This window comes from Mobula hypostoma, chromosome 11 (assembly GCF_963921235.1).
Source record: "Mobula hypostoma chromosome 11, sMobHyp1.1, whole genome shotgun sequence".
Lineage (NCBI taxonomy): Eukaryota > Metazoa > Chordata > Chondrichthyes > Myliobatiformes > Myliobatidae > Mobula > Mobula hypostoma.
In genome coordinates, this window is record NC_086107.1 from 114435989 (window position 1) to 114459716 (window position 23728).

The 23728-nt window shown below is 52.9% G+C and overlaps 1 protein-coding gene across 2 annotated transcripts in view; it reads right to left on the reverse strand.

Moving 5' to 3' along the window:
- setd1a (SET domain containing 1A, histone lysine methyltransferase) overlaps positions 1–16603 on the reverse strand; it is a 34944-nt gene extending 18341 nt beyond the window's left edge. Inside the window, exons 1-12 of one of the 2 annotated variants that reach the window (XM_063062942.1) lie at positions 16549–16603; positions 14838–15112; positions 12655–12801; positions 12212–12310; positions 11328–11598; positions 11018–11133; positions 10611–10837; positions 8348–9299; positions 7289–8023; positions 4112–4303; positions 3744–3831; positions 2221–2372 (exon numbers count right to left, since the gene is read on the reverse strand). In XM_063062942.1, the coding sequence (XP_062919012.1) occupies positions 2221–2372; positions 3744–3831; positions 4112–4303; positions 7289–8023; positions 8348–9299; positions 10611–10837; positions 11018–11133; positions 11328–11598; positions 12212–12310; positions 12655–12795 (2973 nt within the window). In that variant the 5' untranslated portion in view covers positions 12796–12801; positions 14838–15112; positions 16549–16603. Of the gene's footprint in view, positions 1–2220; positions 2373–3743; positions 3832–4111; positions 4304–7288; positions 8024–8347; positions 9300–10610; positions 10838–11017; positions 11134–11327; positions 11599–12211; positions 12311–12654; positions 12802–14837; positions 15113–16532 lie in introns of both variants that reach the window. The other variant, XM_063062944.1, reaches the window with a different exon arrangement.
- Positions 16604–23728: the final 7125 nt, after the last annotated feature.

Here is a 23728-nt window from a genome sequence, read left to right on the forward strand (position 1 = left end):
AGCATAGACTATTTTCTAAATGGGGAGAAAATCCAAAAATCCGAGGTGCAAAGGGATTTGGGAATCCTCGTGCAGGATCACTGAACTGTTCCCACAACCTATGGACTCACTTTTAATGACTCTTCATCTCGTGTTCTCGATATTTATTGCTAATTTATTTAATATGTTTTTTATTTGCAGAGTTTGTTATCTTTTGCACATTCGTTATTTGCCCATCTTGTTGGGTGTGGTCTTTCAATGATACTATTGTGGTTCTTGGATTTACTGTGTTGGATTTATTATCCCAGGGTTGTCTTGGGCGACATGTATGTACTTTGATAATAAATTTGCTTTGAACTTTGAAACGCGAGTATATGGAATCAACTTAGATAGGAACCTTGCTCAGCATGGGCTAGGTGAGCTGAAGGCTCGTATCTGTGCTGTAGGACTCTGTGAGTGTATGGATTAAGATCGGTTGACTGACTGACTGACTGACAGAATGAAGATCAGTCGGAAACATGAGCCAGAGAAATGGCAGATGGAGCTCTATCTGGGCAAGTGTGAGGATTTGCAATTTGGGACATCCAGTGTAAGGAGAAGATACACAGTTAATGGCAGGACCCCGAAACGTGTTATGTACAGAGGGGTCATGGAGTCAGGTCGGCAGCTCCCTGACAGTGGCAACACAAGGTAGGTGATAAAGATGGTACACAGCACTCCTGTCTTCATGCTGAGTATAACTCCCAGGAATTCATGTCACAGCTGTGAAAAACTTTGGTTAGGCCATATTTAGAGTACTGTGTGCAGTTCTGCTCACCCCGAGAGGCGTTGATATGACAGATAAAATCTTTCTCTTCCACTGGCCCCATCTGGATGAAAATGTCAAATATTAAAGGAGACAGATATTAGGTGAGAGGTGGAAAGTTCGATGTGCAGGGCAATTTTTTTTAAAATACAGAATGGTGGATGCCTGGGAGACGGTGGAGGCAGATGTGACTGTGACATTGAGAGGATTTAGATAGATACATGAACGTAGGTAGTGGGCAAGGGTCTGGCAGATAAGAGTACAATATAAATGCCAGGTCATCCACTTCAGAAGGAAAAATTATTACTTAAACAGTGAGAGACTTGGAAGTGCACGCGCATAAACCGCAAATGTGTGGTTTGCGGGTACAACAGGTTATCAGGAAGGCAAACGGAATGTTGGCCTTCATTGCTAGAGGGATTGAACTTAAGAGCTGGGAGGTTAAGTTGCAACTGGACAGGGTACTGGTGAGGCCGCACCTAGAGTTCTGTGTACAGTTCTGGTCTCCTTATGTGAGGAGAGACACACCAACTTAGGAAGCCGTGCAGCGGAGGTTCACCACGTTGATTCTGGCCCTTAAGGAGAGATTGAGTTGTCAGCGACGATACTCACAGAATTCAGATGAAACAGTGAAAATTCTGAAGGAGATATACGTGACAGAAACAGGAAAGCTGTTTCCACTGGATGAGACCAGAACTAGGGGACATAGCCACAAGATTCAGAGGAGAAGGTCAGAGATGAGGAGAAGCTGCTTTTCCCAGAGTGTGGTGAAACTATGGAATTCTGCACCCGGAGGAACCGTCGAGGCTACCTCATTAAATATATCTAAGACACATGAGGAATTTTCTCCCTGCTCGGGGGCGAAGGGGTTTTAGATGCTGGAAGTGCCAAGGACTTAACGTTGGCATTGTAGGGAGGTGATTTTACTCTGGCTGCAGCAACCACCCTTATTGCTCGCTGTCAGGAGTGATGTGCTAAATGACCACAATTGATGTGTCGCATGTCCATGGGAGTGGATTCTTAGCGACATGACTTACAAGCATTTGAAGGAGCACGGTCTGATTAGGGTTAGTCAGCACAGCTACGTGAGGGGCAGCTCACACCTCACAAGCTTTATTAAATTTGTCAAGGAAGTGGCCAAACACTTTGATGACAGTAGAGCAGTGGAAGTGGTGTATACGCATTTTAGTAAGGTGTTTGATAAGGTTCCCCATGGTAGACTCATTCAGACAGTCAGGAGGCATGGGATGCAGGGAAACTTGGTGTGGATTCAGACTTGGCTTATTCACAGAAGGTAGAAGAAGCGTTATTAGGAACAGGCGGGAAATGGGAGGATATGGACCATACTTCAGAGGTGTTTGGATGGGCGGGTGCTGTGTCCAGCAGCCCCCCTCCCCCACGGTCCCAACCCATGAGCCGAGACCCCGTTTGCCTACCTTCTCCGACGTCTCCTCCTCCTCCTCGCCCTCGCTGTTCAGGTCCAAGGCCTTGGAGGGCTTGCTACGTTTCTTGCCCATCTCAGTATCACGTTTGGGTGCCTCTGAGGGGTGGCTGGCCGCGTCCGAGGTCTCCTTCTCCCGTTCCATCTCTGCAAAGGCATGGGACAGGTAAGGAGTGCTGGGGGGCACTGACATTGTTTGGTTCCTTTGCCATTTACCAAGATACAACGAAAAGTCAGGTACAGAATAACCACACAGGAACAAGGCCTCAGGCCCAACTCCTCCTGGTGATCTAGTCCCAACTGCCCCCGTTTGGCTCATAGACCCGAAACCTCTCCTTATCCATCCACTATCTACGTGGCTTTTAGACATTGCTAATATGCACGGGTTCCTTCAGGCTGGCACAGCCAGGGGAGGTGCTCCCACCACCTATTAAATGCTCTCGATGGTGAGAGTCTCAAATGGCCTCTGACAACCAAGTCCAGCTCCTGGCCTTCACGTGTCGCTTAGCTACTAAGCCGAGCAGAACCGTTTCTACTGACAGGCACCTTACCAGTCACTTCAGGCTGATGCAGCTCGTCAGTCGTGGTTGGCAGCTCATCTAGGAGAGGGAAAACCCTGACCTCAAACCTCTGCTGCCTTGTGACTACACCCACTCATGGGAAAGGCTTCAAGAGTAAACCCCGAGCGAAAAATACGGAGCTGGAGTCCCTAAGGCAGTCCTACGTTGAGTTCAACGCTGACTGGCAACTCCTGCGATGCCACTGGTACCAAACTACCAGTCACTGCCATTGATTTGGATTCATGCACTATGTGGAGAGGAGGAGCCTGCTGCCTGGGCAACAGCTTGCTCCCCATATTGTACTGGCCTGGCTTGTGGATCACGTAGACAGCCGGGACACAATATCCATAGTCCACCCTACCCAGTGGATGGCCTCAATGTGCACACCTCAACCACTATTTCTGGCAGCTCATTCCAAGCACACACAACCCTTTGTGTGAAGCTGCCTCCGATATCCCTTTTAAATCTTCCACCTCTGAACTTAAACCTCTTCCCTTATGGTTTTTATGTAGCCCCCAGTTCCTGGGAAAAAGCCTATGTACTTTTACCCTGTCTGCGCCTTCGTGACCTCCATCAGGTCATCCCTCAATCTCTTGGACTCAGGCCAATAAAGTAAATTGGTCTATTATTGTCAAAAGTACGGAGAAAAACTTGTTTTGCATAGCTACAGTTTGCACAGATCAATCTGTTAGAATCAGCATCAAGTTTAATACCAATGGTATACGTTATGAAGCAGCAGTACATGAGGCAAGGATCAAACCTGTCTCTCTCGCTCCTGCCCGGTTCCCTTTGGAAGGGGTGGTGGGCGGGAAAGAAGTGAACTGGCTTCTTGCCAGCCGGTTCCTGGAAAGAGCAGGAGCTCAGCAAACAGCCGCCCTCCCTCCACAACGTGGAACGACCTTTGGACTCGACCGGGCAGAGAGCACCAAGGTGACTGCCCCCAGCCCTGAAAGTTTACCTTCATCCTCTTCGTACAGAGCGAGGGTCTGGCGAGGGCGTTTCAGTTCCACGCTCTCAGGAAGGTCTGACAGTTCCTTCCTTTTCACCTGGGAAAGAAGGAGAACACCTGTGTGAGAAGCAGGCACGGAGACGGGTGGTAGCGGCGGCGGTGGGAAAGGTTGGAGGGAAAGGGGACGGTGTATCCGAGGCCCGGTCCCAGAAGGGAGAGAGAAGACGGTGTGTCTGCTGCCCAGTCCCACAGAGGGGAGAGGACAGCGTATCCGACACCTGGTCCTGGCGAATGGGAGGAGGACGGCATGACCACTGCCTGGTCCGAGGGCTGAGAAGGAGGTGAGGTGTGAGGCAACATGGACTGACTACTCCTACCTTGAACGATGGCAGTCTCAGTGAGGCTCGGAGACCCATCCCAAAGCCGTAGGCCTCTAGACCACTGGCACCACTGGCTGAGCCTCCAAACCCACCACTCTTGGCCCAGTCCACCAGCGAGAACATGGAAGGCTCCTTGGGCCTGGGCTTCTCCTCCTCCTTCGCTTGGAGTCTCGCTGTGTTGTGGAAGGGCTGAACGAGAGGGAGAGCAGAGGAAGAGGTGAGGAGAGGGGGAAGAGAGAGAGAGAGAGTGAGTGAGTGGGAAACACACTCTCCTGGAGTCAGACACAGAGCGATATTCCCTCCACACCATCCCATAGTCAGAGTCATACTTTATTGATCCTGGGGGAAATTGGTTTTCGTTACAGTTGCTCCATAAATAATAAATAGTAATAGAACCATAAATAGTTAAATAGCAATATGTAAATTATGCCAGTAAATTATGAAATAAGTCCAGGACCAGCCTATTGGCTCAGGGTGTCTGACCCTCCAAGGGAGGAGTTGTAAAGTTTGATGGCCACAGGCAGGAATGACTTCCTATGACGCTCTGTGTTGCATCTCGGTGGAATGAGTCTCTGGCTGAATGTACTCCTGTGCCCACCCAGTACATTATGTAGTGGATGGGAGACATTGTCCAAGGTGGCATGCAACTTAGACAGCATCCTCTTTTCAGACACCACCGTCAGAGAGTCCAGTTCCATCCCCACAACATCACTGGCCTTACGAATGAGTTTGTTGATTCTGTTGGTGTCTGCTACCCTCAGCCTGCTGCCCCAGCACACAACAGCAAACATGATCGCACTGGCCACCACAGACTCGTACAACATCCTCAGCATCGTCCGGCAGATGTTAAAGGACCTCAGTCTCCTCAGGAAATAGAGACGGCTCTGACCCTTCTTGTAGACAGCCTCAGTGTTCTTTGACCTGTCCAGTTTATTGTCAATTCGTATCCCCAGGTATTTGTAATCCTCCACCATGTCCACACTGACCCCCTGGATGGAAACAGGGGTCACCAGTACCTTAGCTCTCCTCAGGTCTACCACCTTAGTCTTTTTCACATTAAGCTGCAGATAATTCTGCTCACACCATGTGACAAAGTTTCCTACCGTAGCCCTGTACTCAGCCTCATTTCCCTTGCTGATGCATCCAACTATGGCAGAGTCATCCGAAAACTTCTGAAGATGACAAGACTCTGTGCAGTAGTTGAAGTCCGAGGTGTAAATGGTGAAGACAAAGAGAGACAAGACAGTCCCCTGTGGAGCCCCAGTGCTGCTGATCACTCTGTCGGACACACAGTGTTGCAAGCACACGTACTGTGGTCTGCCAGTCAGGTAATCAAGAATCCATGACACCAGGAAAGCATCCACCTGCATCGCTGTCAGCTTCTCCCCCAGCAGAGCAGGGCGGATGGTGTTGAACGCACTGGAGAAGTCAAAAAACATGACCCTCACAGTGCTCGCTGGCTTGTCCAGTTGGGCGTAGACACGGTTCAGCTATCATGCACTCCCAGCTAAAACAGAGTGAAACTCCCTCCACACCGTCCCATCACACACTCCCGGAGTCAGACACAGAGTGAAGCTCCCTCCACACCGTCCCATCACACACTCCCGGGGTCAGACACAGAGTGAAGCTCCCTCCACACCGTCCCATCACACACTCACGGGGTCAGACACAGAGTGAAGCTCCCTCCACACCGTCCCATCACACAGTCTGGGGGTCAGACACAGAGTGAATCTCCCTCCACACCGTCCCATCATACACTCACGGGGTCAGACACAGAGTGAAGCGCCCTCCACACCGTCCCATCACATAGTCCCGGGGTCAGACACAGAGTGAAACTCCCTCCACACTGTCCCATCACACAGTCCCGGGGTCAGACACAGAGTGAAGCTCCCTCCACACCGTCCCATCACACACTGCCGGGGTCAGACACAGAGTGAATCTCCCTCCACACTGTCCCATCACACACTCCCGGGGTCAGACAGAGAGTGAAGTTCCCTCCACAACATCCCATCACACACTCCCGGGGTCAGACACAGAGTGAAACTCCGTCCACACCGTCCCATCACACACTGCCGGGGTCAGACACAGAGTGAATCTCCCTCCACACCGACCCATCACACACTCCCGGGGTCAGACAGAGAGTGAAGCTCCCTCCGCACCGTCCCATCACACACTCCCGGGGTCAGACAGAGAGTGAAGCTCCCTCCACAACATCCCATCACACACTCCAGGGGTCAGACAGAGAGTGAAGCTCCATCTACATGGTGTCAGGATAAGGCCATAAAACATTTTTAAAAATTAGGCCATTTGGCCTATCGAGCTCACTCTGGCAGTATCATGACTGATTATTTTTCCTTCTCAACCCCACTCTTTTACCTTCACCTGTAACCTTTGATGACAGCACTAATCAAGACCCTATCAAGCTCCCTTTTAAATACACCCAATGACTTGGGCTCCACAGCAGACTGTGATAATGAATTCTATAGATTCACCACTCTCTGGCTGAAGAAATTCCTCCTCATTGCTATTCCAAAGGAATGTTCTTGTGTTCTGAGACTGTGCCCTCTGGTCCTAGACCCTCCCAGCATTGGAAACATCCTCTCCATGTGCACACTGTCTCAGCCTTCCAATATTTGATAAGTATACATTTCTCGTTACACACTTACACTTAACATAGTGCTTGGCATTTTCCTTGATTATCACTGTTAGTGATATTTGTGTTTCTTTCTTTGACCTTCTGATTTCCTTTTTCTGTATCTCTAACACTCCCTATACTACTGAAATTCTCTATAGCTGACGTGTTTCTGGGACACAAACATTGAACATGAAACAATATAGCAGGAAGCGCAGCAGCTAGCCCAGCAGGCGACTCGCGTTCAATTCCCGCCGCTGCCTGTCAGGAGTTTGAAACCCCATGATACTGGCTGGTCATTGTAAATTCGGCTGTGATAAGGCAAGGTTAAATCCCGGGGATTGCTGGGCAGTGAGGCTCGAAGGAACAGAAGGGCCCACTCTGCGCTGTACCCCAGTGAATAAATAAATAAAAACAACACTGAACATAGAACAACAGGCAGGAAGAACAATGCTCCCTCTGTACCACCTCAGGGGCAGAGAAGAGGGGAGGTGGGGCAGGGAAAGAGGAGAGGGAATGGCCCCGACCACCCTCCCTGTTACCTTGGCCTTCTGCTCCTTGCGCTCCCACCACTCGTCGAAGGTTCGGAACGCCACCATCTCCACCATCTTGCGGTTGAGGTCCCGCTTCATGATGTTCTTCATCTCCAGGACCAAGGCCGAGAGGACACCGTCCACCGTCGAGAGGTGTGGGTCATTTTTGGGGGCCTCGCCCTGCCAGGGGGGCGCCGCGTGAGGCTCGGCCGAGGTGGCTGACGAGGAGGAGGAGGAGCTGGTAGCAGCGGTGGAGGTGGAGGAGGTGGACGAGGGGACGGAGGGGGGCAGCAGAGGCTCTGGGAAGAGTCTGCCATCCCTCTCGGGCGTGGTGTAGACTCCGTAGGCCCCAAAGGCCCCCTGGCAGGGGTAGGCAGGGAAGGAGCCGGCCCCAGGTGGACCTTTGCTCCTGGCCAGCTGCTGCAGGCGGGTCAACATCTGCGTCTGCATCTGGAAAGACATGGGCAGCCCCCCCCACTGGCTACCCAGCCGGCTGACCAGCTCCAGGGGGTTCACATAGTCGTAGATGTGGGGAGGGAAGGGGGGTGCCGCGGCCGGGGCTGGGGCCGGAGGGGCAGGGCCACTGCCCCCACCACCCCCGCTGCCCCTCAGGGAGGCTGGCTCGGACCGGGCAGGCCCGAACGAGGGGAACGGGCCGGCCACCTCGATCCGCTCAGATGGGTGAGGGTCACCCAGCTCATCATCCGAGATCTCCATGTCCTCGCCAGAGGAGGGGGCAGATGTCTGAGCGGGGAAGGGGGTGGAGCGGAGGCAGGGGGCAGGTTCAGAATGAGCACCGGAGGGGGGGGGGATTTATTCGGGCCATGGTTGAACAGGAGAGATGAAGAAAACAGGAGAACATTGATCAGAAGATGACGCTGGCTGGTTCATTTCCCCACCCCTTCCCTCCACCCCCTCAAGATAATCTCCTCTCCTACCCCTCTTCCCTCCATTGCCCCAACCCTTCTCCTCCCTCACGTCAAACCCTCCACTTCCCCATCCCCCTCCCTCTCCCTCGTGCTCCCCCCACACACCCTCACGTGCCCCCCCTTCCCCACGGGCACTCACCATCTCATCTCCATTGGCCTCGCGCTCTCCAGCTTCTACCCGCCTGTGCGCTGGGAGAGGAGGGGGCAGGGGAGGGTTTGGCGGAGGGGAGGGCGGTGGAGGCGGTGGGGGTCCCAAGGACGGGCGGACGTCTTCGAAGCCAGTGGGTGGAGGGGGCGGAGGGGGAGGTGGAGGGGGAGGGAGGGGCGGGGGGCGGACCTCAGGGGGCGGGGGAGGGCCCCTTCGCCGCTCCTCCTCCTCCTCTTCCTCCTCCAGCATCTCCACCTCCTCTTCCCTCCCCACCTCCCCCTCCACCTCCTCCTCCCCCTCCCCCACCCAGGCCCCACTCACCCCGTCCCCCTCCCCCTCCCGCCCCCCTCCCCTCCGTTCCTCCTCGTCCTCCGAGTCGTTGACCAGGAAGGAGAAGGCAGGACGCTGGGCGCGGAGGAGCATCTCGATGCGGGAGTCCAGGCTCGGGTGCCGGGCGCAGGGCAGACTCTCGGCCGGAGGGGGGGAGTCAGAGGGGGGAGGAGAGGGCGCGGGGGCGCCGGGAGGGGGCGGGGAGGGGGGCCGGCCCTCGGCCGGGGAGTCCGGGCCCCCGACGGGCCTGCCGTAGGCCTCTGACCCCGGCGGGAAGGGGAAGGCCGCGGGCTCCTTGCCGTAGGTGGGGTAGGGTGCGGGGCTGGGGTAGGGGGCCGGGGCGAGGCCGGACTCAGGCTGGGGCAGGTAGTGGGAGCCGTCACCGGCCGGCAGGAAGGAGGAGGAGGAGGACGTTGAGGGTCGGAAGGACTGGGGGAAGCCGGAGAAGCGGAGATGGGGCTGGGGAGGAGGCGGAGGCTGCTGCTCCGTGGGTCGGTAAGGGAGGAAGGGAGGGTGTGGCGCGTGGCGTCGCGGGTAGGATCCAGTCGAGGAATGGCGGCGTGACTTGTAGGCTGAATCCTGCTGGTAGGACTGGTAGGATGGAGTGCCCTGCCTGAGGGGAGGGGCAGGGGGAGGGGGAGTGGGAGGGGGAGCGGGGGAGAGGATGGGGAGGGAGAGAGAGAGAGAGGATGGGGAGGGAGGGAGAGAGAGAGAGAGGATGGGGAGGGAGGGAGGGAGAGGAGGGGATGGGGAGGGAGGGAGAGGAGGGGATGGGGAGGGAGGGAGGGAGAGGAGGGGATGGGGAGGGAGAGAGAGAGGATGGGGAGGGAGAGAGAGAGGATGGGGAGGGAGGGAGGGAGAGGAGGGGATGGGGAGGGAGGGAGGGAGAGGAGGGGATGGGGAGGGAGGGAGGGAGGGAGGGAGAGGAGGGGATGGAGAGGGAGGGAGGGAGAGGAGGGGATGGGGAGGGAGGGAGAGGAGGGGATGGGGGAGGGGAGGGGATGGGGAAGGAGGGAGAGGAAGGGGAAAGGAGTTGGGGGGAGAGAGAGAGAGAGAGAGAATGGTGAGTGAGACAAACAATCCATTTTGACAAACAGATGACAGTGAGGGTGATGGCTGCCATCGCTGGAACGACGCATGTTACCAGCAGGAGAGGCAGAGTCAGGTAGGGGTGAGACGTCAGGGACAGGAGAATTATGGGGGGGGGTGGTGGGTGAGGCTTCAGGGGTCTCAGTGGAAGGACAGGGCCTTGGGGAAGACGACGGAGAGTGGGGCACAGCCTCGTTCAGACAGAGTAGAGAGCGGAGTTGGGCCTCGTTCAGAAAGGAGGGATGAGCGGGACCTCATTTAGACAAGCTGCAGAGAGGAAAGGGACGCGGGTCCGGCCGGACAGAACGCGGGTAGGGGCGCGGGTCCGGCCGGACAGAACGCGGGGAGGGGCGCGGGCCCGGCCGGACAGAACGCGGGGAGGGGCACGGGCCCATTCAGACAGAACATGGGGAGGGGCGCGGGCCCGGCCGGACAGAACGCGGGGAGGGGCGCGGGCCCGGCCGGACAGAACGCGGGGAGGGGCGCGGGCCCGGCCGGACAGAACGCGGGGAGGGGCGCGGGCCCGGCCGGACAGAACGCGGGGAGGGGCGCGGGCCCGGCCGGACAGAACGCGGGGAGGGGCGCGGGCCCATTCAGACAGAACATGGGGAGGGGTGCCGGCTCCATTCGGACCGAAAAGGAGAAAGGGGTGGGGCCCAATTCAAACCGGAGGGACGGAAGGGATTGACATGACTGAGGGGATCTCATTCACACAGATAGGAGAGGTGGGTTTCAGGAAGACGGACGAAAGTAAAGACAGGATCTAGTCGACACACACACAGCAGACGATTCAGCCCTCCGGAAGTCGGAGAGATCACAGGGATCAGCTACTCACCTGCTGGAGAATGGGGAGTCCTGTGAGAAGGGGGTGCCTCCCCTTGGAGTGTAGGGCGTGCCCTGGGACTGCGGGGTATACTGTCCGAAGGAAGAAGGGGTGTCCTGGTGCCCGCTCGAGTATGCCGTGTCCTGGGAGCAGGGGGTGCCATTGCCAGGGGTGGTGGGCTGGCTGGCATTGCCCGGGTAACTGGCGTCACAAGATCTCCGTCGCCTGGGGTCATTGGCCTGTGAGCAAGGAGGGGTGAGGGCAGGAGCCGGGAAAGAGAAAGGGGAGAGAGAGAGAACTTACATAAATACAGTGTGTCTGATGCCCCGTCCCAGAGGTTGTGGGGTGGGGGAAAGAGGATGGTGTGCCCGATGCCTCTAGAAACCCTCCCCACCCCAACACGTCCCCTCACAACTTACCATGTCCCCCTGGTGTACCGGGAACTTGTCCGTAAGAGCTTTCCCTCCTGTAGGCACCGTCTGCGGTGTGTAGAAACCATTCACTATGAGCTCAAAGTACTTCATCCTCTGCTGTCCTGTTTGTGTGTGAGGGGGGAGTGGGGTGGGGTTAAGGAGAGGGAGAAGGGTTAGCCCCAGTGACCACCTCAAAGAGAGCGGATTTCAGTGAGGACGCTGGGACTCGATCCCGCAGGAGGGACACAGAGAAGACAGTCAACACCAGTACAGACTCCCCTCTCCCCGACGCAGAGCCTGCATTGCATCGCCCTACCTTTGATGTCCAACTGGGCGTGGATGATGTTCCCCATCACGGAGGTGTTGTGGAGGTTCTTGACGGTGTCCTTGGCGCCCCGCGTGCTGGTGAACACCACCTTGGCCAAGCCGAGGTGCTTCTTGTTCTTAGGGTTGTAGAGGATCTCAATCTCCTCAATGTCGCCAAACTTCTTGCACATGTCAGCCAGGAAGCCCTCTTTGATGTTGTCGTTGAGACGGGCGAAGGTCACCTCCTTCAGGGGAACTGACCCCACATAGTACTCGTCGAACTGCGGAGGGAGTGCAGGAAACAAAAGAGAGGGTCTTATCAGGTTAGAGCCAGTCATGAGACTACAGGAGTTATCATAATCCAAGCTGCTGAGAGAGAGGGACTGAGAGACACCAGTCAGTGTACAGATCTCCCCCTGAGAGAGAGGGACTGAGAGACACCGGTCAGTGTACAGATCTCCCCTGAGAGAGAGGGACTGAGAGACACCGGTCAGTGTATAGATCTCCCCGAGAGAGAGGGACTCAGAGACACCGGTCAGTGTACAGATCTCCCACTGAGAGAGAGGGACTGAGAGATACCGGTCAGTGTACAGATCTCCCCCTGAGAGAGAGGGACTGAGAGACACCGGTCAGTGTACAGATCTCCCACTGAGAGAGGGACTGAGAGACACCGGTCAGTGTACAGATCTCCCCCTGAGAGAGAGGGACTGAGAGATACCGGTCAGTGTACAGATCTCCCCCTGAGAGAGAGGGACTGAGAGATACCGGTCAGTGTACAGATCTCCCACTGAGAGAGGGACTGAGAGACACCGGTCAGTGTACAGATCTCCCTGAGACAGGACTATAGTCAGGTGTATATTCCCACTACTCGAGGACAGACAGGGGAGTCAGTACCTTGAACTTTGGCACAGGAAGCGAGATGTCACGATGCTTAGTCCAGATACGTCGTTGTCGAGGATCTCGAACATCTCCAACAGGTGGGAAACCGGCATCCTGAAATAATAATCACAGGTGCTTAGTGCCACAGCACCTCTTGCGTGCAGAGAAATACCCACACTCAGACAGACACAAACTCCTCCCAGTCACATACACCTCCCACAGTGACACACACAAACTCCTCCCACACACAGTGAGACGCCTCCCACAGTCACACACACAAAACACATCCACACATCCACGGTAACACACGAGCACGCCCTGTAGTGGTGCATGAACACCTTCCAGTGTCACATGCACACACCGAGGAAAGATTCACGGGGACCACACACGCAAAACAACCCCCTCCCCACACACACCAGCCCTGACCCTTGTGCAATAATGCTGAAGCTCCCACATACTGGTAAGTTGAAGTAGAGTCCGTCATATCGATAGACTTTCTGTGGGACCCGTCTTATGGTGGGATCAGCCACCAGCTTGTAGTTCCGCCACTGATAACCACTTCCTTTCACTGCCTCGCCGCCACTTTCCTGGTCCATCATCTTACTCTGCGGGAGGAAGGAACAACTGAAGGTCAGCCCGGGAACGAGGCGGCAGCGAAGGGCCGGCAGTGAACCATTCTCCCCTCCCTCCCTCCCTCTCCTTCCCATGCCTGCACAATCGAGAGCACAGGACCGAAAGGTTGTTGGTGCCGTGGCCAGTGCAGAGGATTAGCGTAGGTTACAATGGGACACTGGCAGGATGCAAAGCTGGGAGGAGAAGTGGCGGATGGAGTTCAACCTGAAAAAGTGTGAGGCGAGGCGATCCACTTTGGAAAGGAGAATGGAGGATTAATGACAGGATTCCTGGCAGAGTGAAGACACAGAGAGAACAGGCACGCCCTCCTCCCATTGCTACCGTCACGGAGGAGATACAGGAGCCTGAAGACAATGACTCAGGAACAGCCTCTTCCCCTCTGCCATCACATTTCCAAATGGACACTGAAGACATGAACACTAGCTCGCTAACTTTTCCCCACTTTTTGCACGCCTTGTTTAATTTAACTTTTTAAATACTTACATATATTTACTTCTTACTGTAACGCACAGCTTTTATTAAGTATTGCATTGTACTGCCACTGCATGAGAAAGAATTTCATGACATACACCAATGATATTAAACCTGATTCTAGTTCTTGGGGTCCACGTGTCTCGAGATCCCTCAAAGTTGCTATGCAAGTTGATGGGTGGTTAAAAATGTGTACAGTGTGCTGGCCTTCGTTAGTCAGCTGACTGAGTTCAAGAGCCGTGAGGTAATGTTGCAGCTCTATAAAACCCTGGTTAGACCACACTCAGAGTGTTGTGTTCAGTTCTTGTCACCTCACCATACAAACAGCGTGGAAGCATTAGAGAGGGTGCAGAGGGGATTTACCAGGAGGCTGCGAGGATTAGATCACAGACCATGTCTTATGGGGACAGGCTGAGAAAGCTCAGACTTTTCCCTTCAGAGTGAAGGAGGATGAGAGAAGATTTCATAGAGGTGTTGAAGATAAGAGACAGGGGTAGAGTGGACAACTCCAAGAGCACCAAAACCCTGTTGTAGGGTTCGGATGCTTGAGTGCCTCAGTGACCCGGACAGCACGTTGGCTGCAGTCCAAGGGTCAAGGCCAGACTAAGAATGGTCCACTAGTCCTCCAGTCTCAGGGGCTCAGCTCGGGGATAACAACCCTGACTTGTAAAACAAAACTGTTACAGAAACAGCAATGAAGAACCTTTCTGAGTGCGATGGTATTCCTGAGTCTCTACCCGGGACTTACGTGACAGGCAGTAGTGAAAACCGAGCTACTGGCACGATGAAGGAAGCCCTGCACACCGCCAGAGACGGAGGACCCTCATTGCTGCCCTTAACACCAGCGGTGTAACAGGCAGTAGCCAGTCTTCTCCCCAGGGCGGCAATGGCTGATACAAGAGGGCGTGATTTTAAATTTACTGGAGGAAAGAGGTAGGTTTTTTTCTATGTACAGACTGCGGGGGGGGGGGGTGTGGAACACACTGCCAGGGATGTTTAAGAGACTCTAGGATAGGCACATGAAGGAAAGAAGAGTAGGAAGGCTCTGTGGGTGGGAAGTGTTAGATTGATCCTGGACCACCCTCTGGGTGAACAAGTTGCCTATTAAATCTCTCCCCTCTCACCTTAAACCTGAGCCCGCTGGTTCTTCATTCCCCAATGCTGGGAAAAAGACCGTGCGCGTTCACCCAATCTGTGCCCTTCGCGGTTTCATTCTGCATGACAAGGTCACCCCTCACTCGTCATGGGCGGTTACCATAAACGGAGTTGAATTTCTTTGCTTTAATACTCTGAATGGATGCCTGAAACATCAGCATCAAAACGGAGACCCTGGGGAAATACGAGCGATGAATGGAGGGAGCGCAGGCTCGCCCAGTGGGTGCCATGGAGATTTGGCCGCGGGAGAAACAGAGAGGAAGGGGGAAGATATTCACTTCTCGGGATCCAGAAACAAACACAAGCCCTCAAACGAGCCTCCGAGAAACCCGCCCACTGTATTGCCGTGGAGACGGACGAGCGTAGAAGGGGGCAGACTCACGTTGACTCCCCAGGGCCCGGTCACCGGTGCTCCTCAGGAGGCCCGAGGGGGAAGAAACGTCTGGCGTCTGTGGCCGGGGTCTGGTGTCCGTCATCGGGGCAGGTAGTGGGTGAGTGGGGGTGGGGAGATCCTTAGAGCATTACCGGGCGCAGCCGTTCCTCAGAGGTGTGTGTGGTGGGCGGAGGGTGGAGAGGAGGGAGGGAGGTTGGGCAGATGCAGACTGAGGGATAAGACTGAGGTTGAGGGGCCAGAAAGCCTTGTATTCTGGTGGTCACCTGTCAACAGGAATGGATGGAGAAGTCAACAAGGGTGTGGAGAGGGGGGATGGGAGTGAGGGGAAAGGAGGAAGAGGGGGGAACAGGAAGGTGCGGGATGAGAGGCAGAGGGGATGAGGTGAGTGGGGAGTGAGTATGGGGGGGCAGGTGGGATTGAGGAGGAGGAGGAGGGGGGTTAAGGGGTGACAGAAAGGGAGGGGGGGATGATGGAGAGGGTGGAGAGTGAGGGAATGGAATGGAGACCAGATGGGGAGGAAGGTGACAGCGGGAAGGGAGTGAGGAGGGGACAGGAAGGCACAAGGTACAATCACAAATGCCACACCTCATCATCATTCTACTCTTCCTAGCTCTGTCACTGCTCCTGCTCAAGAGAGCCACCCTTGTCACTCTCCTGACCACCCTTTCGTCCTGTCACTCTCCCCCTCGCTCCTCTTCTCCTCATCCATCTCTCTCTCTCTCCCCTCCCCCAACCTCTCCCATATTGCTCTCTCTGATCCTGATTCCTACCCCTTTCTCTCTCGGTCACATCCCCCCTACACCCACTCTCCCTCGTTGTCCCACCGCACCACCCACTCCGTCAGCCGCTGTCTCAGTCTATACCCCAGCCCTCTGCTGAGCCTGATTCCTTGGTCTTGCACTCACTTGGGCCAAACCCCCCCAATCCCCACCCTTCATTCTTCTTCACTTCTGCCTTCTCCAGACTCTCCTTTCCTCCTTCCCATCCATCACTCCCTCTCTCCTTCCCTCCCGTTCCTCTCCAACTCTCTCCAACTCAGCTTCCCTTCCCTCCCTCCCCGTCTGTTCTGAACTGTCTGTTTCTGCACCTCTCCCACCTCCTGTCCATTTCCTTCCCCAAGTCCCCCTCCCATCTCCCCCAGCTCTCCTGATTCCCTCACCATCTCCCCTCAGTTCCCTACCCACCTTATTCTCGTCTCCTCTCACCTGCTCCTTCTTTCTCTCACTCGCACCTTCACCCTCCACACCCCGCCGACCCCTGTTCATCCCATCTCCCTCGTCTCCTCGCCCGCAACTCAGTTCCTCTTCCCTGCCTCCCTCACCCCGCCAGCCCCTGCCCGGCTCACGCTCCCTCCACTCGCACCTCCCCCCTCCCCATCCCCACCCCTTTCTCACCTCCGCTCCCATTCTCTCTCAATGTGTCTCAAGCATGACCCTCACCCCTCGTCCCGTCCTCTCCCCCCACCTCCCCCTCACCCTTCCCTCCCGCGGCCTCCCTCCCCGCCCCTCCGATCTCCTCACCCACCCCCCGGTACCCTCATCCCCCTCACCCCTGCCCCCTCATCACCCTCGCCCCTGCCCCCTCATCACCCTCACACTCCTTGCCACCTCCTCCTCTCCCCTTCCCCTCACTCTCTCCCGCCGCCCCTCCTTCCTCCCCTCTCCCCCTCACTCCCTCACTCACTCGTTCCCTCACTCACTTCTTCCCTCCGCCGCCGCCGTTGCTCCGAACCATCCGGGTCTCCGCTCCGCTCGGGGAGGGCGGGGGCTCCGGGAGTTGCGACTGCTCGGCTCCCTCCCCTACATTCACCACCCGTTCTCTTCACTTGTTCACCCTGCCCTTCCACTCCCCACACGCCATAAAACCTCCTCATCCTTTTCTCTCTATTACGCACCAAATGTTTTGCTACCCTTGGCAATATTCTTTATGCACAAATAATTAATACTATTTCACTGCTGAAGAATCTGCAAACAAGTTATCGTTTACACGTTTACCCTCTGCTTGACTCCCACCATCCGGGATCGCCCCTCTACCCCGACCGTTACTTTCGTAACCGATTCTTCCCCACCTCCCTCTGCTTTTCCTCCCGTCCCCGGATAACCAACGCCCAGACCCACCGCTTTCATCAACTCCGGCGCCCCGATCGTCCGCTTCCTTTCCCCGTTGTTATTTTATTCACTTCCCTCCTATGGCCGCCGAATCTGCAGACACTGAGACTCTACGAGGGGTTTACTCAACGAGCCCGAATACAGTCATTGGAATCTGTCCTGCTGATTCTCCGTCCCGTCCCGACCAGGGCCGATGCCCTTAGCATACCGTTGCTGCTCTGGTGTTCATTGCCGACTGAGGGGAATCGTAGCTGTAGATCGAAGACGCCTCATGAACTTCTTGCTAACTCATTCTGAATTGCGAATTTAGTTGAAAGTTACGACTGTGAATCTGCGGTTTGTAATGGCGAGCTAGATTTTATCTGTAGGGTGATCAAATGCAATTATTGTGCTGATTCTCGGAGCAGATTCGCCATGCCGCTTGTTTCCTGCAATCTCCGATTTCTTCTTTCTCCGCAGCGCTAGTCACCGCTGGTGGTTCCCCGGCCGACCGGATGCTCCAACTTTGTTTGGGTGGCTTTTCTTTATTTTTTTTAAATAACTGTTATGGCGAATCTGCTATTTGCGTCTCTGACAGCAGGGTTCTTGTTTCTCCGCTCCTTGATGGGTGACGTCAATCGAGGACTGACTCTCCGATGGGTGACGTCACCGAGTCTGGTTTCCCTCCACGCCTGTGGATGACGTCACCGAGAGAACCGCCTCCTCCATCGATGACGTCACCCCGAGGCCCAGCCTACCCCCGTCAAAGTTCAAAGCAAATTTATTATCAGAGTACATCTCTACCAACCACCATGAGGTCCCTTTTCCTGCGGGCATTCACAGTAAATAGAGTCAATGAAAGGCCGCACCCAGCAGGACGGACCAGCAACCAACTGTGCAGAAACTCAAAGAAAATGAAATGGAAAGAAGTGAATAAGCAATGAATATCTTGAACATGAGATGAAGGGTCCATCTGTCCTGGGAAAGTTCAGTGAGCGAAGTTCAAGAGCCCGATGGTTGAGGGGTAATAACTGTTCCTCAACCTGGTGGTGTGAGTCCTGAGGCTGCTGAACCTTCTTCCCGATGGCAGCGGTGAGAAGACAGCATGGCCTGGATGGTGGGGGTCCCTGATGACAGATACTGCTTTCCCACAACGGTACTCCATGTCGATGTGCTCAACGGTGGGGAAGGTTTTACACTTGATGGACTGGACCGTATCCACTACTTTTTGTAGGCTTGTCCATCCAAGGGCATTGATGTTTCCATACCAGGCTGTGACGCAACCGGTCAATATACTCTCCACCATACATCTGTAGAAGTTTGTCAAGGTTTTAGATGACATGCCAAACTTTTGCAAACTTCTAAGAAAATAGAGGCACTGCTGTGCTTCCTTCATAATGGCGCTGGGCTTAGGACAAATCCTCAGAAATGATAACACACTGTGGCAGACCCTCTCCACGTCTGATCCCCTGACGGGCTCGTGGACCTCCTCTCGTGGTCAATAATCAGCTCCTTAGTCTTGCTGACACTGAGTAAGAGGTTGAAATGGCACCACTCAGCCAGGCTTTCAATCACCCTCCTAGACGATGATTTGTCACCACCTTTGATTCGGCCAACAGTACTGGTGTCATCAGCAAGCAGAAATATGATATTGGAGCTGTGCTTATAAAGTGAGTCGAGCAGGGGTCTAAGCACGCAACCTTGTGCATCTAATGGAGGAAAATGTCGTTGCCATTCTGAACTGACTGGGAAAGGAGGAAATCAGGGAAATCGAAGGTCCAGTTGCACAAGGATCACTCACCAGTGGGAACCATCCTCAATACCAAATACCTCTTTCACCCTGCCTGCCCGTCCCCCCTCTCCGGGAACTATTTACCTGTAACCCATTGGACTCTTGTTTCATAACACTTTCATTCACTGTGAAAGTCCTAATCACAGTGCCCATGGTCTCCCTTCAGTCTCATACACTCCAAGGAATAAAGTTTCAACCTGCCCAGTTTGTAACCCCTCAAATCCCATCAACATCCTCGTAAATCTCCCTCTGCACTTTAGCTTTAGGCAGTGTTAAGGAGGTAAATTGTTAGAGGGATGTAAGTTCAAAGTGAATTTTATTATCAGAGTACAAATTGTATGCAACCATATACAACCCTGAGATTCGTACTCAGCAAATCTACAAAATGGTAACTCTAACAGGATCAGTGAAAGATCAACCAAAGTGCAGAAGACAACAAACGGTGCAGATGCAGATATAAATAAATAGCAATAAATAATGATGTTATAAGATGATGAGATGTACAGACAGCCAGCACGTTTTTCCCAGGATGGCAATGACTGACTTGAGGAGGCATCATTTTAAGGTAATTGGAGGAAAGCACAGGGGAATATCAGAGGTAGGTTTGTTGCACAGAGTGGTGGGTGTGAGGAACACGATGCTGGATGCTGGTGGAAGCAGATAAACATATCTTAGACAGTTCTAAGAGACTTTTAGATGGGCACACGGATGAAAGAAAAATGGAGGGCAAAGTTGCAGCAGAGCATTGTGGGAGGAAAGCATTAGTTTGATCTTAGAGTAGGTAAAAAAGTGTGGGCCGAAGGGCCTGTATTGTTCTATACACTCTTGCCTATTTAATGGCTCCTCTCCTGTAGCAGGGCGGACCATAATTAAACACGAGTAACACACACACAAAACAGTGAAGGAACTCAGCAGGTCAGGCAGCATCTGTGGAAAGGAGTAAACAGTCGACATTTCAGGCTGAGACCCATCTTCAGGACTGAGAAGGTGGGGAGAAGATGCCAGAATAAAGAGGTAGGTGGGGGGTGGGAAGGAGTCTAGCTGAAAGGTGACAGGTGAAGCCAGGTAGGTGGGAAAAGTCAAGGGCTGGAGAGCCCAGCATAAAGCCCTGTCTCCAGCCAACATCGCTGTCTGGGTCTTCGAGGCACACAAACCTCCAAACATGACAAGGTTGAGGTCCTCTTGGAGGACTTTAGCAATCTGAGACACATTGGTTATGCTTCAACAGAGGGGTCCATGAGATATGGTTCAGTTGCAGGTAGATGTGACTAAGCAGAAAATCTAGTTGACATGGAGCAGATGGGCCAAAAGGCCTGTTTTTGTAATATTCTGAAGCCCTCTTTTGGCCAACCATAGATATTACATCCTAGCCGTCTATGTGTGATACACAAGCCAGAGCAGTGAGATATGGAGAGCAAGCTGCTGCCCATGTAGCAGGCTTCCCCTCTCCATGCATCTGATGAATCCAAAGGAATGGCAGAGACCCGTGCAGTTTGCCACCAGCCATGTTACAGGAGTTGCCAGTCAGCATAGGACTGCCTTCGGGGCTCCAGCTCTAGACTTTTCCTCAGGGTTTATTCCCAAAGCCTTCCCCACTAATCAGGATTTAACACCATTAGTAATTCGTCCACCCACTTACCCAGCTGATTAGACACCCCTGCAAGTTTTGATCATCTTTTCACTATCTACAGTATCTGGATGATAATGTTCAAGGCACGATTAGTAAATTTGCAGGTAATATTAAAGTGGACTGTGTTGTAGACAGTGACTATGGTTATCAGATCTGCAGGGAATTTTGATCAGCTGGCTAAGTGTGCCAAGGAATAACAAATGGAGTTTAATTCCGATGTGTGAGGTGTTGCATTTTGGAAAGGCAAACAAGACTTTAAGAGTGAACAGCAGGGCCCTAAAGAGCATTGCAGAACAGAGGGACTGTCTGGCTTTCATCAGTCGGGACTGAATACAGGAGTCGGGACGGCACATTACAGTTGTACAAGATGTTGGCGAGACTGCACTGGGAGTATTGAACGCACTTTTGCTCTGGAGAGGATGCAGAAACAATTCATGGGGACGTTGATGGGCCTGAGTTATAAGGAGAGACTGGGCAGGATATTCCCTCAAGAGGAGGAGGCTCAGGAGTGAACTGACAAAGGGGTGTAGATGAGTCGGTTGGACAGTCTTTCCCCAAGGTAGGGACATCTACCAGAAGTCACTGGTTTAAGGTGAGAGGAGCAACTGTTTTTCCACACAGAGGGTGAGGCTGCACTGGGAGTATTGTGTTCAATTTTGGTCACCCTGCTACAGGAGAGATGCCACAAAGATGTACAAAGTGCAGAGGTTTACAATGATGTCGTCAGGATTTGGGGGAACTGGGTTACAAGAAGAGGTTGGGGCGTTATCCCTTGGAGTGTAGGAGACTGAGAGGTGACCTTATAGAGGTGTATAAAACCACGAGGGGCACAGATAGGGAAATGTGCCGTTTTTTCTCCCATGGTGGGAAATCAAGAAGAGAGCACAGGTTTAAGGTAAGAGGGGAGATATCTAATAGGAACCCCCTTTCACCCAGAGGGTGGTTAGTATATAGAATGAGCTACCAGAGGAAGGTATATTTGCAATTAAAATATATTTGGACAGTTATGTGGATAGGAAAATTTTAGAGGGGCACGGGTCAATGTGGGAAAATGGGTCTAGCTGAGGTAACTGGAAAGAGGTACCTGCTTTTTTTTCTGGTGGGATTGTTGCTTGCTGCCACTTACGCACAGGAGGGAGGGGAGACTTTGGGGTTCTACCATTTAGCTGCCATTCATTCTTTGGGGCACTCCTGTTTTCATGGATGGTTGCAAGGAAACAGCATTTCAGGATGTATATTGTATACATTTTTCTGATATGAAATGTACCTTTGAACCTTGTGCTGGAGAGGGCACAGAGGAGATGCAGAATCAATCAGCTTTATTATCACTGAAATTTGATGTTTTGTGTCAACAGTGCAGTGCAAGGCACAGGAAAAAATACCTTTATAATTTACAATATACAAAGAACAGTGCAAAAAAGGAATAGCGAGGCTGTAATTTTTGGTTCATCGACCATTCAAAGATCTGCTGGCAGAGTTGAAGAAGCTGTTCCTGAATCGTTGAGTGTGGATCTTCAGCCTTCTATATTTCCACCCCGACAGTAGTAGTGAGAAGGAATGGCCCGCATGCTGGGCATCGTCATGATTAGAGGGCACTGGAGCCTGTATTCCAACCAGTCTGAATGCTCTCCACCATTTATCTGTAGAAATTTGCTGGAGTCTTTGGTGTTTGTCTCTTTTTTAAAAAATAGGTTCTTTAGGGTTTCTTTGTTTTGTGGCTGCCTGTAAGAAAATGAATCTCACGGTTGTCTAATATATACATACTTCAATAATAAATGTACTTTGACATATCAAATCTCATAGTGAAGTAAAGCCACTAGCGTCCTTCATTGTGATTGGATAAATGTAGTCAGCCCAGTATAGATCGTCTGACCAGGAACTTGAGGCTGCCCACCCTTTCCACCAAAAACTCCTCAGAGGGGATTGCTGTGTGCTCTCCCAACTTCCCCTTCCTGTATTCTGAAATTAGTTCCTTGGTCTTGCTGAGAGCAAGTGCAGTTTGCTCTTTCAACACCACTCAACCAGCCCATTAGCCTTCACAAGATAAAGGAGAAGTAGGCCATTCGGCCCATCGAGTCTGCTCTGCAGCTCCCCCACGAGCTAAACTATTCACCCATCTAGTTCCAGTTTCGGCTTTTTCCCCATATCCCTTGATACCCTGACTAATTAGATACCTGTCAATCTCCTCTTTAAACACCCTCAATGATCGGGCCTCCACAGCTGTATGTGGCAACAAATTCCACAAATCCACGACCCTCTGGCTAAAAAAATTTCTCCTCATCTCTGTTTTAAATGGGTACCCTCTAATTCTAAGACTATGGCCTCTTGTCCTGGACTCACCCACCAAGGGAAACAACCTTTCCACATCTACTCTGTCCAAACCTTTCAACATTCAAAATGTTTCTATGAGATCCCCTCTCATTCTTCTATACTCTAATGAATACAATCCAAGAGCCGACAAATGCTCCTCATATGTTAGCCCCAGCATTCCAGGAATCCAGCTCTTGCTCATGTATGTCTCCTTGTTGTTGTTTGAAAGAGGAATGGAAAAAATAAGGGCGGGGAGGGGTGTGTGATGGGAGAGGGGAAATTACTGGAAGTGGGAGAAATTTCAGTTCATGTCATCAAGTTGGAGGATACCCAGCAGTTGCTCCTCTAATGGGAGTTTGGCATCATCATGGCAGTACAGACATGTTGGTGTGGAAATGGGAAATCAAATTGAACTGGCTATCTTTGGTATCCCCCCCCAAAAAAGAGCCTCTTCAGGGTAGTGTCTCTGATGCCAGCACATTTCCAGATTTCCATAAATTGTTACGGGAGGAGGGGAGGGGAAAGATACAACTATACACTCCATCTGTTCCGTCCTAGCTCTTCCAATATGGCTGTAGACTGTATAGCCAGGCGCAGCTCAAACACCATCCATAACTTTGCAAATGACATCCCTGTTGTTGGCAGAATTTCAGATGGTGATGAGGAGGTATACGTGTGTGAGATAGATGGGCTGTTTTAAGTTGTGTTACAACAATCACCTCTCACTCCACACCAGCAAAACCCGAGGAACTGATTGCAAAGTTCAGTAAGGGGTGGTGGAGGGAACACACTCCAGTCCTCATTGAAGGGCCAGCAGCTGCAAGTTCCTGGGCACCAACATCTCAGAAGATGTGATCATGAAGAAGGCATGACAAAAGCCCTACTTCATTAGGAGCTGGAGGAGGCCTGGGAGGTCTGGTATGCCACCAGAAACTCCTGCAAATTTCTACACATAGGTCTTTTGATAACCTTCCTATTAGTTGTTCTCTCATCCACAAACTTACAAACCATCCCACCTTTATTTTTCATCCATATATATTGCAATTAGAGGTCTCAGCAC